At 37.5% G+C, this 12,683-nt stretch overlaps 1 protein-coding gene across 1 annotated transcript in view; it reads left to right on the forward strand.

Moving 5' to 3' along the window:
- The window catches only part of CREBRF (CREB3 regulatory factor), a 52,777-nt gene extending 46,750 nt beyond the window's left edge, over positions 1–6,027 (forward strand). Inside the window, exon 9 of the mRNA XM_039235730.1 lies at positions 3,422–6,027. Coding sequence (XP_039091661.1) covers positions 3,422–3,537 — 116 coding nt within the window. The 3' untranslated portion in view covers positions 3,538–6,027. The remainder of the gene's footprint in view (positions 1–3,421) is intronic.
- The last annotated feature ends 6,656 nt before the right edge of the window (positions 6,028–12,683 follow it).

Below are 12,683 nucleotides of genomic sequence, written 5' to 3' on the forward strand. Positions count from 1 at the left end.
TCCTGAGGAACCTCCACACTGTTTTCCAGAGGGGCTGTACCAGTTTACATTCCCACCAACAGTGTAGGAGGGTGCCCGTTTCTCCACATTTTCGCCAGCATCTAGAGTTCTCTGATTTGCTCATTTTAGCCACTCTGACTGGCGTGAGGTGGTATCTCAGTGTGGTTTTGGGGTTTATGGTGTTTCTATTTAATCTCTTTTCATATGGGGAACTGAGGAGGTTAAAAATCTATGCAGCCATATAACAACCTTTCAAGAATTCCCGTTAAATAGATTGGAGTTTCTTTTTCTTAAAGACTTCGTAGAACACTCTTTGAAACTGTCTGATCCTGTGTTTTATGTGATTAACTCTTTGAGAACTTTCTCTGTGTTCTGTCTAATAATTTGTATGTCAGATTACAAGTTATTCTGGAGTGGGTTTTGATAATTTATATTTTCCTAGAAAATTATCCACTTCCTCCATGCCCTCAAATTTATTAAAATTGTCTTTGTTTTTTAATATCCTCTGTATCCGTGGCTAGTGCTTCATTGTCATTTATGTCTACTGTGTTCACCTTCATGTCTTGGATTGGTTAATTATAGATTCTGCTTCCCCGCCCCCCACCCCCCGCCAAAGAACCAGCTCTTGAATTCATCAGTTCTTCTGATTTCTTCAGTTAGATGCTTAATTCCCTTCTTTTTAGTCTTTCTTATTCATTATATAATTAAAAACCTTTGAAATTTCTCTGGAGTGCTGCTTTAGCTGTATCTCAAATTTCTGATGTCATATTTAATTATTTTCTGAATACTTTGCAATTTTACGTTTGATTTACTCTGTGTCCCAAGATTGCTTGAGAAAGATTTAAAAGTTTCAAGAAGGTAGATATTATTATTTTCCAGTTCTTTTTATTAACTTCTCTTTTTTGTGTGTGATTTATTAAGATATTTCTTAGCTAACATACGATTACATTTATTTATATTTGTTACATTTATTACAACCTAATTAAATGTTCTGTGGGCATTTGAAAAGTAGATATATTTATTATGTTAAGACTCCCATTATATTGGGGCACCTGGGTGGCTCAGTTAAGCATCTGACTTCGGCTCATGTCATGATCTCAAAGCTTATGAATTCGAGCCCCACATCAGGCTGTCTGCTGTCAGCACTGTGCCTGCTTCGGATCCTCTGCCGCCTCCCCCCAACCCCCAGATTGTGCTCACTCCCTCAAAAAATAAACAATAAAAAAAAAAAAGACTCCATTATATGTTGGTTAGGTAATCTTAATCAGGCCTCTTTTTCCTTTTCCTTTTCGTGTGGGGTGTCCATTTATTCCATGTAAAACTGAGAAAGGGCACCCACCACTACTGTATTTCAGGTTTTTCTCCTATTTTCCGTGGTTTTGCTTTTGAATGCTGGAATGCATGAATAGGATTCCTTACTGCTAGATCTTCATTATGAATTGTAATCTTTATCATCATGAAGCATACTTCTTTTGTCTTGTTTATAGCTTTTTCTCTGAATTCAGTCTTGTCTGATACTATAATCATAAGTGCAGCTTTCTTATTATTTATATTTGCTTAGTATACCTTTGCCTACTCTTTTATTTTTAGTCTTTTTGAATCACTTCATACTGGACATATCTCTTTTAAAAACATTTAAATTCGGGGCGCCTGGGTGGTTCAGTCAGTTAAGCATCTGACTTCAGCTCAGGTTATGATCTCGCAGTCTGTGAGTTCGAGCCCCGCATCGGGTTTTGTGCTGACTGACAGCTCAGAGCCTGGAGCCTGTTCTGGATTCTGTGTCTCCCTCCCTTTCTGCTCCTCCCCTGCTCACACTGTCTCTCTCTCTCTCAAAAATAAACAAACATTAAAAAAAGAAGAAGAAAAGTAGAAATACTATAGTGAACATCTGCTTATCATTCAACTAGATTCATCAGTTGCTAATATTTTGCTGCAATTGCTTTATTTGGATATCTACATATTTTTATTCCTAAGTATTTAGAAGTAACTTCTAAACATATCCTTCATCCTTAACTACTTCAGCAAGTATTTCTTGAGAACAAGGACATTTTGAGAATAAGGCACAACATCATTTTCACATCCCAGTACTTCAGCATTGATATGATAATCTATATGGAATCCATATTTAAACTTCCCCACTTGTCTCAGTAACGTGTCTTAGAGCCTTTTTATTTGTCTTTGATCCAGTTAAGTATCATACATTGCATTTATTTATATCATTTTTCTCCTTTAGTCTAACGCAGTCTCCCAGTGTTTTGTTTTGTTTTGTTTTTTTCTATGAAAAATCTAGGTAGTTGATCTTGTAAAATGCCCCAACATCTGGAGTTGCCTGTTTCCTCATGATAGATGCAGGTAAATTTTCTTGGCAAGAATCTTCATAGGTGATTATCCTTCTCATTCCATCAATCAAGAGGCACATATATCAGTTTGTCCCATTACTGGTCATGTTAGATTTAGTCACATGATTGAGGTAGTGTCAGTTGTTTGTTTTTTACAGTATCTTTTGACTTTTTCCTGGGAGCAATGACTAGATACTTTTCTATTTCCATCTTGTTTTAATCATTTATTTTTTTCATTACTTTTAAAACATGCATATACCTCTGTTATTTGACTTATTTAAGTATCTTTTGACTTCAGCTGTAGAAGATGAGAGAGATGAAAAACTCAACATACTTTCACTGTTCCCACCTTTTTCCCCCACTTCTCTTCCAACTTTTGTTTATTCATTCACTTTCTTTAAAATGAAGAAAAGGGAACATAAACTTAATCCAGTAGTCATAAAAATTACTGAAACATCCTTCAGATCAGAGTTTTCAGTTACATAGGTGAAACCCACCTATGGGATGCACTGAGGCTGGAGAAGTTGGAAGAACTGGCCAAAAAAACAGAGCAAACATGCTGGGTTGGGGAACAATGCTTGTTGGTGGGTGTGGGTTTGGGGTTTGGAGTATTTTTTGGACTGTTACTGTCATCTACTCCACTTTAAATGGCGATTAATCATTCTTCATTCTTGGTTTGACTTTTCTAATCTAAAAATTGTAGGCTCTGGGGCACCTGGGTGGCTCAGTCAGTTAAGTGTCCAACTCTTGGTTTCAGTTCAGGTCATGATCTCATGGTCTTAGGATCAAGCCTCACGATGGGCTCTCTGCTGAGCACGGAGCCTCCTTGAGATTCTCTCTCCCTGTTTTTCTCTCTCGGCCCCTCCCCCACTCTCTCTTTTAAATAAACATTTAAAAACTGTAGGCTATGATCTGGTGAGTAGATTTAATTTCTGGGTTGCAGTAGTAAGCAGCTGAGTACTCATCTAGGACAAGTATCAAGCTGGGGGCCACCCCTGACCCTCAGATCTGCCTATTCCTCACCTTCCATTTACGCCTTCTCCATTTCTGTGCCTAAGCATGCCTTATTTCTTTTTCCTCAGGTCTCCCAGTTGCTGGGCAAACCTCAGAATTTGTTAACCAGGTGTTAGAGAAGACGGCAGAAGGCAATCCCACTGGAGGCCTCGTAGGATTAAGGATACCAACATCAAAAGTGTAATCAGCCTCATTGGACCACTGGTCAGAAATGTCTGTGTTCGTCACGTTATTCATTGTAAATTTTCATTCTGTTCTGCATGTCAGTTTAGCATTATGTAAACATTGATTAGGTTACATTGTTTTAAGAACTAAGTAGCATAAGTGAAGCATGATCCAAAATACTTGATTACTGCATTTTCAGAGCATAAACCATGGTTAAAACTGCTACTGGCATCAGAATTGGAACACATACAATTGAAGTAAACGTTTAGATACAGATTGCAAAAATCTATTAAAGCAAAACGTTTTGGAGGAGTGAAGATACTAGTAAATGCCAAATACTGTGGCAGGTTTATGCTCTGAACCACACAAAAAAATCGAGGAAGCATCTTTTTAAACAGTCAGTTTAGATTGTTTTTAGAATTATTCCTTTTGTTCTGATTTTCCACAACCATTAATGTCACTTGTACATGGCACAGCCCAGCACTCATGCCCATGTGCCATGTTAGAAGTTCATTTCTTGAGCTCAATATGGTAAATATAAATATATATATAGATATACATATAATGTCTGTGCAAGTAAGAAAAAAAAGCATATTCTTTGTGCCTTGTATTTTGGGGAAACTATAAAACTGGTAATATTTTGTATGATGAAAACCCTACTGAGGAGAAACAAGATATATAGATGGAGAAATTAATGGGGTTTAAATGTTTTTTTGTTCCAACTCTTTTTCAAATTTTTTGAATGTATATAGGACTATGTTGAAATGTAGATATATGCCACAGAGTCTGTGTATTGTATAAAAAACAAAACAAAAAACAAACAAAAAAAAAAGATGGCTCTAGAAAACTCCTATTTCGGTACTTGACCGGAAGAAGACAAATACTTGCACATTATTGCGATTGTTTTATTTTTTGTACCAAAGACAAATGCAACTGATATGGCAAACTGCCAGTCTAAGTAAAGTTTTGCACAGCTTACATGATACTGTATGAATGTATGAAAAACAAAGGAGAAAAAAAAACAGAAAAATGAAAAGGTCAGGGTTAGGGATCTTACTGAACTGTGAATCTTATTTCTGTTTGGGTCCAATTATCTACAGAAGGAGCATCCACACGTACAGATATTATTTTGCTGTTCCTCTTGTTCGCTTCCACAGTAGATAAGTTGGTGGCCATTTAGACGTCTGTAAGTCTTTTTATTTCTGCACTTATTGTAGGAAATTTTAATATATTTCATTTTAGTAAGCTATTGGTAAAATAGTTTTTGACCTTGAAAATTAAAGTTTATTTAGCTTATTGTAGTATACTTCCACCAAACAACCAAAATACAGATTATTTTTATTGTATTATATATATATATGTAAAGAAAGAAAAAAAAAGCTAAAAATATCTAATTCTTTAGTTGCCACTTTTCCAATCAATGTATTATTGTGCATGTAATATTTTCAAAGATCAACACAAGCTTACAACAAAAACAATTTATAGATTTTTATATTTTTGTACAGGTATTTTCAAACTAGCTTCTTCAAACTTACATGTGACTTCTTCTATAGTTTCTAGAACTGAGAAATATTAACACATTTAGTTTTTAGGTGCTCTTTTTTGCTCACATAAAACAGCTTCATTAGTCAGTGTTTTAACTACGTTAAAGCTTTACCTCTTGATGAGAAATTTCTTGTGTCAAGGCAGCATTATAAACCTTCCCCACAGATCTTTCCATTCTGTCTCTCTTACTGTTGATCCTCAAATCTTGTGTTTTAAACTCTGAAAACTGGTGGCTTAAAAACTATATTTAAGAAAAAAAAAATCTCTATCTAGCCCCCCCAAAATACCAAAAATTTCTGACCTAGCTGCTGGGAAAGTGTCTATTTCTCCAATAGTTTCTCCATTACCCCCTGGAGAATTTATTCCTTAATTATATTTTGTTTTTACAGTGTGTTTCTTTTTCTTCTATTTTATCCACACACCCCCATTTGTAAGCTGTAGCATATGAAGTGATAGCTTATAAAGGTTTGATTTTAAAACACACAGTAACAACTGAACAATGTCACTTATATGCTTCTTTGACATCATGAAAAGGAAACTCAGAAAAGGATTAACACCTTAGCAGAACTGTGATACACAAGATTTTCCTATATGCTTGCTGGAAATGTACCCGGCTAGTGCATTCATGCTCAGATAATAAGCTCAGATCTAATGGTTTAATAGAATGTAAGCTCATTGTGTAAAGATTTTCCTCTTTAGGTGGGAGAGGGCAAAGTACAGGCTTATACCCTGGAAGTATATGAAGTTTTGACAGAGTGTGTTTAGTAAATCGAAACATGTTCCAAAATCGAAACATGTTCCAAAATATGGCAGTTTTGCAATCAGGTGAAAATCACTTCATGATAGGGATTCAGCTGATGAGGTTTATAAAATTGCCCCTTTCTAGCTGCTCTGTTAGGAATTCTGGTTTTTGATACTTTTTTCCTGTCTGCAAACCAGAATTTGATTTTTTGGTCTTGCATTTCAAAAAAAAAAAAAAAAAAAAAAAAACTTTGAATCTGTTTAGTAGATTCCATATCCTTGCATTTCAGTGTTTTATATGTACTACTTAAGTTAAATAGTTAAAAGCTTTTAAATAGTTGAGCTTTTTAATGTTGACACTTTATTTTGTACCTATTTATATATGTATGTATATCTTAGAAAAGCACTTTGTTAAAAAAATTGCATTTTATATGATTCCTGCCATTTGCTGCTAAATCTGGGCTGGTCAGAATGCTGCAGCGATACTTGATCTAAATAAAAACCTGGCAGTAAAATGTAGAGTGAAAGTTAAATCCTCTTGCTGTTTTAACTTTATCATAAAGATGACATAGGCAAGCTGTGCAGCTTTACATTTTAACCAGGGGACTCTGTGGCATTTAAAACCGTCTAGAAATGGTTGTACTTTAATGCCAGTAATAATCTGCTTCCTCTATTGTCATTAAAATATATACGTTTAGTGTATCACACAAACAGATCTTATAAGGGTAACGTTAAAAACCCCAACAATTGTACATGTTCTGTTTTTGAAAATTGTGGCATGTATTTTTGGGTGAAGATCATTAGAGAAGAGCTCTCTAAAGGTTTTCTGTGTTCATACATGGTATACAGATCGCTCATAATGAAGTCCAGAATCTTACGTTAAGTGAAGGCATTGTGAATTCACCTCAAATAAACCCATTGTTCCAAAAGCAATTATAAACTATGACTCTAGTACTACTATGATTTTTAAAAGAAAAATTACAAAAAACGTTCTTCCTCGTTTCAGATACACTGGATTCTTTATAGAGTTTGTCTCCATATGAAAGCATGCTGTCCAGTTGTTCTTGTTACGATCTTGTCTGAGTTTTGAATTGGGTGCCACACTTTTCCAGTCAATATGATTGCTTGTTCTACTGTACCATGTATGATTCTTGTCCTTTCCTATATCCTTCATGACAGATTATGATGTGGCTTTATATTGTGCCTTACTTGTACATTTAAACTTAACGTCTTCATTCCCTTCCACTTCCTAAATCTTTCACTTCGACCTTTTTGGTAAGAGAATCAGCGCAATTATAAAAACATCATGAAGGATTTCAGATGGGTATGGTTTCAAATTCCCTCTCTTTATAGTTATTTTATATTTGTATGGAAGACCACTTTTGAATGGTCTTTAAATATGAGAGGGAAAGACTAGCAGTAATTTCACTACATCCCTTTTTTCTGACTTTCATGAATTGGTCCTACATCTTCTTTCTGATGCTTGACTTTATTTGCTCCCTAGCAACAGTCTGCATTTAAAGAAAGGTGTGTTCAGTTCATCAGCTTGAAGATGACTATTTCATCTTTCCAGAATTTTTTAGGAGAAGAATACCCGTTTTGTTTGTTTTATAAAACAGATGACAAGTCTCTTTAAAAGAAACAGAAGTACAGTACTTTTGAAATACAATGCTGTTAGTTTGGATTTCTTTTTTATATATAATATTCATACAATTATCTGATGTTTGCCTTCATTAATAAAGCTGTTAGTTTATTCACCAAAATGTCAAGAATGGATGTGCTTTTCTTTATTCCATACATTTAAAAAATATTTTAGCTGCTAAGATTTAGTTAACTTTCTAAGAAACAAATTCAAGTTGCCTTCAGCAGGAATTACCAGAAGCTTATGTTCCCTTTCTTTATATAGTCTTCCTAAAATTCTGTTCAAGTATTTTCTAGTTAATTATGTAAGAGAATGTTAGCATCTCTCCAAATCTTGAAACTTGAATTTTGAGAATGCATTGAATTATGCTTTCAGTGTTAAAGTAAAAGGTTTCAATTATCTTTCTAGTGAAGTCTGTTGTGGAATACCATTTCCCATGGAACTGAGGCCGTTTCCACAACTTTGCACAGAATCGCAGTCTTGTTCTTCCCTTGGATCATGACAAATAAGTCTCACACAGTGCCGTAATACTTGTGGATTCTTTTGTAATCTTTGTAATCTTATAAGGGCATTATGAGAAGATGACTCCATGTTTTTTTAATATTTCAACCACATTGGGATGTGACAATGAATGTCAAGTGTAGGAATGGTTGTTTCGTTTTAAGGAATAAGCATGTTGGGGAAAGATGATGAAAACGGACTACTGACAGTTTTACACTTCCGTAGGCAGGTGGGATTATGTGTTGAAGCATAATCCTCATGCTTCGCAAGCTGACTGAAATTGTAGAAATTCCACCTAGGAGCCGAATGATGCCAAATTGCCATTTTTCTTTAGAAAAGAGAGGTTTGGGTGTAGCAGTGAGGGACGAGAACCCCAAAACTGCTTCCAAACAGTATTTTGGAACTGAAGACTCGGTGACTCACAGTGAAGAACACGAGGGTCCGGTATCTCAGTGTGCCAAGTTCAGGTGAACTAGGTTTGCCTCTTTCATAACCATGTAAACACAATGGTGTAGTTCATTAAATTCTGGGTGTATGGGAGCGGGACTGACGTACCGTGTCTTGCTCTTCACCCTTTGTTTTTTTCAGAACCAAATAACAGAAATGTGTATGTGTGTACTGTATCTGCCTTCCCACCACATCTTTATGACACTGTATTCCACTGCCTGCTTTTTTTTTTTTTTTTTTACCTTCTTTCCCTAGGATTTGTCCTCTAACTTAGCATTTGTGATTAACAGTTGATATTAGGGCTGACCGCACATGAGAAGTCACAAGAGAAGAGCGGAAGGGCAAGAATTCAGAGCATTTGTTCATATGATGTGGCAACCTCTTTTGCATAGTGGCGTAGGATCCTGTTTGTAATGCTATCATAAATATTCTGTAGTTTTGTTTCCCCATTCCCCCAACTGGAGCTATGAAACTTTTTATTGGATTCAGTCTTGTCTTTTGTCTGGAAAGAATTTTATCTTGTTGACGCATGAGCTGTTTAAAAATTATTCTATTAAATGTTGGTTAATAGTTGTGCAGTTTTTCTTTTCAGAAGAAAAGGCAATTCAAATGTTGCCTTTGTTTTCTGTCACCTTCCAACCCCTCAGCACTTCTAGTCAGATACAGATTCATCAGTGTATGCAACATCCTTTGTAATTTAAAATAAAAAACGATGAAAAGGTTTTGAATTGTTTGCCTCATGTTTTTGCCCTTGCTTTCTCTGTTGCTCTTCTGTGGCTTCCCAAGGTAGCCAACCCTCTCCTCCTCTACAGAGAAATTGCAAACTAAAGACAGCAGTGAACTGTGGGTTATGCTGTCCCTCTCTTGGTCTAGGGCATAAAGAGCTAACATTTTGGACACTTGGGGCTTTTTCAGCTCCCTGGTGAAATTTAGCTGTTATGGAAAATGATTTGTTGATGAAAACATTTGCGTTCTTCATAGTTGGGAATGTAGTTTACACGTATTTTTCCTCTTCGAGCAAGCAAGGGAAATAAAATGTTCCACGTCTCTCCTGACTTAAACGTTTGTATGTATTTATATGTTTAATAATTCAGAATAAGTCTCTGAGATAGGCTGGGTATCTACACACAGCTTTAAGTCAGGGGACCCGAGTGAACACCGTGGTGGCTGTGTGTCCCTTCAGCCAACAGACATCTGTTTAGCACGTGCTCCGCTAAGACTTGTGCTAGGTACTGGACTATAAGCAGATTAGAGGGACATCCAGGAACTCCGGGTTTGCTGAGAGGAGGCAACATGTAAACAGGATCGTGGAATAAGACAAGAGCGGTTACAAATGGAAAGGGTTCTGGGTATATCATCGCTGAGATATCTGCAGGGCGGCGGGTACCACATCCAGTAGGGTATGTTAGAGAAGACTGACTTGTGTTCGTGACATCCCAGGATTCTTGAAGAAGCTCTTTTTGCTTCATTCAAGTGATATTGGGGCCATCTGAGAGCAAAGTGGACATGGCCTCTCAGGGACTGGTTCTGCTTCAGGACTTGGCCTCCGTCACAGGAGCCTCTGTCATGGTCTGGGAACTTTTAAGGAGATGGGTGAGCCAAGTCTGTATAGTCCTTGGGAAACCAAACCTTTTGTGGGTAGCACCTAGGTAAATGGGTGATTTCAGAACCAGGAGAGCTCTTTAGCAAGAGGGAAAGACATAAGTTGGGAAACGCTTTAATATCCCTGCTAAAAGGTTTATAATAGGAAGAGGGCGTTAGTCTAGAAGGCTCGGGGCACCTGGTTGGCTCAGTCCATTCGGCTCAGCTCATGATCTCACAGTTCATGAGTTTGAGCCCTGCATCTGGCTCTCTGCTGTCAGCTTATCAGCGCAGAGCCCACTTTGGATCCTCTGTCCCCTTTCTCTGCCTTGCCCCCGCTTGCACTCTCCCCAAAATAAATACATAAAAAAAGTCTAGAAGGCTGGGGTAGCATTCATTAAACCCCTGCTAAATGCTTTCCTGTCAGGTAACTCAGCTCTCAGTGGTGCAGTGAGGTGGGTGGTCATGTCCATCTTAACAAAGGCAGCTAAACCCAGATAAGGGGACTCACCTCAGACCCAGCGTATATGATATTCCCAATTCAAACTCCAGTCTGCTAACTGCCCTGATAGACGACTCTTACTCCTGAAAGACCAGACCAGGTCATAGGCAATCTATAATATCTGTGTAGGAGGGAGATAATAGGCTTAGAATCTGAAACCAGAAAGAACTAAAGCCAAAAGCTAGCAGATGTAGTGACTGTAAGTGAGTCTCAGGATCTGTGGGTAGAGGTGATAGAAGCAAAATAGGATTGGCCAAAGCAGTCAGTGATGGAGAGTGTTGGTCACCACATTGTACATCTGTCCCTCAGAGATGGCCTCTAGCTTAAGGGCTTTGAGTTGGGTCTCTTCATTAGAAGGGAGCATGTTGGAAGGTGGAGAGAAAGGGATCTATGTTTTTTTTAATTGCTACATAGGGACTTGCATGGAGACTGTCAGTTGCATAGAAGCCAGATGTGACAGAGGCCCAAGGTCATGCACCCTAAATAGGGAGCTTCTATTTGAGGCTCCAAAACTTTTGAGTGATCCAAAAAATATCAGTTTCTTTACACGATTTTAAGCTTCAAACATCACCAGGAATGACCTTAAACTATACAGGGTCTAGATAAAGAAAACTTTAAAATAATATGAAGGACATAGAAGAAGACTTGAACAAATGGAAAGAAAGACCAAGGTCTTGAACTGGAGTAGCCAACAACATGAAGCTGTCAGTCCTCAAAATTAAAAAATGTAATGCTATCTTAATAAAACACACCAACGGAGTTAAACACACACACACACACACACACACACACACACACACACACACACCTAAGTTCACATAGGGGGAAAATAACAGCTGGAAGATGCTAGGGGGAAAAAAGACTGGGTGTTTAATCCAAACATTAAAACACATAAAACTATAAATAAAACTTTAAAAAACTATAAATAAAGCTGTCATTTTGGTGCATAAATGATTAGGCCAATAGAACAGAAGGAAAAGTTTAGAAATAGATTCACACGTAAGAATTTATCATGGTAAATGTGCCATCCAGAACCAGTGAGAAAAAGACGGCTTCTTCAGAAAAGAGTGTAGGAACAACTGGCAAACTCTCTGGAGAAAGAAAAGTTGGCTCTGCATCTCATACCATATTTCAAAATGTAAATAACAGGAAATGTGGGCAATTCCTTTAAAACTTGTGGGGTGGGGAATGGGAGAGAACTTTATAAATTGGATCCCAAATCCGGGAGTCATAAATAAAGATTCGTAAGTTCTATGTGAAACAAAAATAAAAAACCAAAGCCTCTTTGAAGCCAAAAACAACATAAGCCAAGTCAAAATGCTATCTCTGGACTACGAAAAAAGTTCATCTCTAAGGGCTAATCCTCCTAATACATTGAGAGCTCCTGGAAACTAGTATGGAAAAAAATCCCAACCACCCAGTAGAGAAAGGAGTAAATATAAAAGCACTCGATCTCATTCATGATAAGAGAAATGCATATTAAAAGATGGCATTTTTCATTGAATCATAGTGGCAAAAGTCCTAACGTGTTTTGTTAGCACGCCACGTTGGTGAGGCCATGGGAAAGCAGGCATTTGTACCACCTTGCTGTGGGTAACTGACATGACCTTTATGAAGAGCAATTTGGTAGTTTGTATCTCTATTTTAAAATGCACACATCCTTTGATCTAGCATGTCCATTTGCACTGGCCAAATCATCCTGTGCCTCTTTCTTCATGTGTGAAATGCCGATAACTCTATCTCACAGGGCTGTTGTGAGAGTTGTTAGAGGAAACACATTAAGAACTTAGTACAAAGTGCCTGGCACGTAGGAAGTGCTCTAAAAATGTCAGTAATGGAATAGCAGCTAAATGCACATTGAGTTCCTAAACACATGCTGCATATACTATGCTGAGCTTGGTGCTTTTCAAGTAGTACCTCATTTAATACTCCAATCAATCCTGTGATTGTCACCAGTTAGCCTCAGGATTCTGAGGCACAGAGATGTGAAGTGGGTTGTCCAGCAGGATTCAAGCAGGGTTGACTCCCAGGCTTCCCTTAAGGGAAGCTGTGTGGAGCACTGGAGTAACACAAGCCCCATGTGTACAAGACTACCCAAGGGGCTATATATGGGTTTTGAGGGAAGATGTGGCTCTCAGTTAAGGCTCTGCCACTTTCAAGTTGGGTAGGCTTGGGGGCAGGGGTGTTCCGTTTTGTTTCGCTTTTG

Source organism: Hyaena hyaena, unplaced genomic scaffold, assembly GCF_003009895.1.
Source record: "Hyaena hyaena isolate Hyena2069 unplaced genomic scaffold, ASM300989v1 scaffold_102, whole genome shotgun sequence".
Classification (NCBI taxonomy): domain Eukaryota; kingdom Metazoa; phylum Chordata; class Mammalia; order Carnivora; family Hyaenidae; genus Hyaena; species Hyaena hyaena.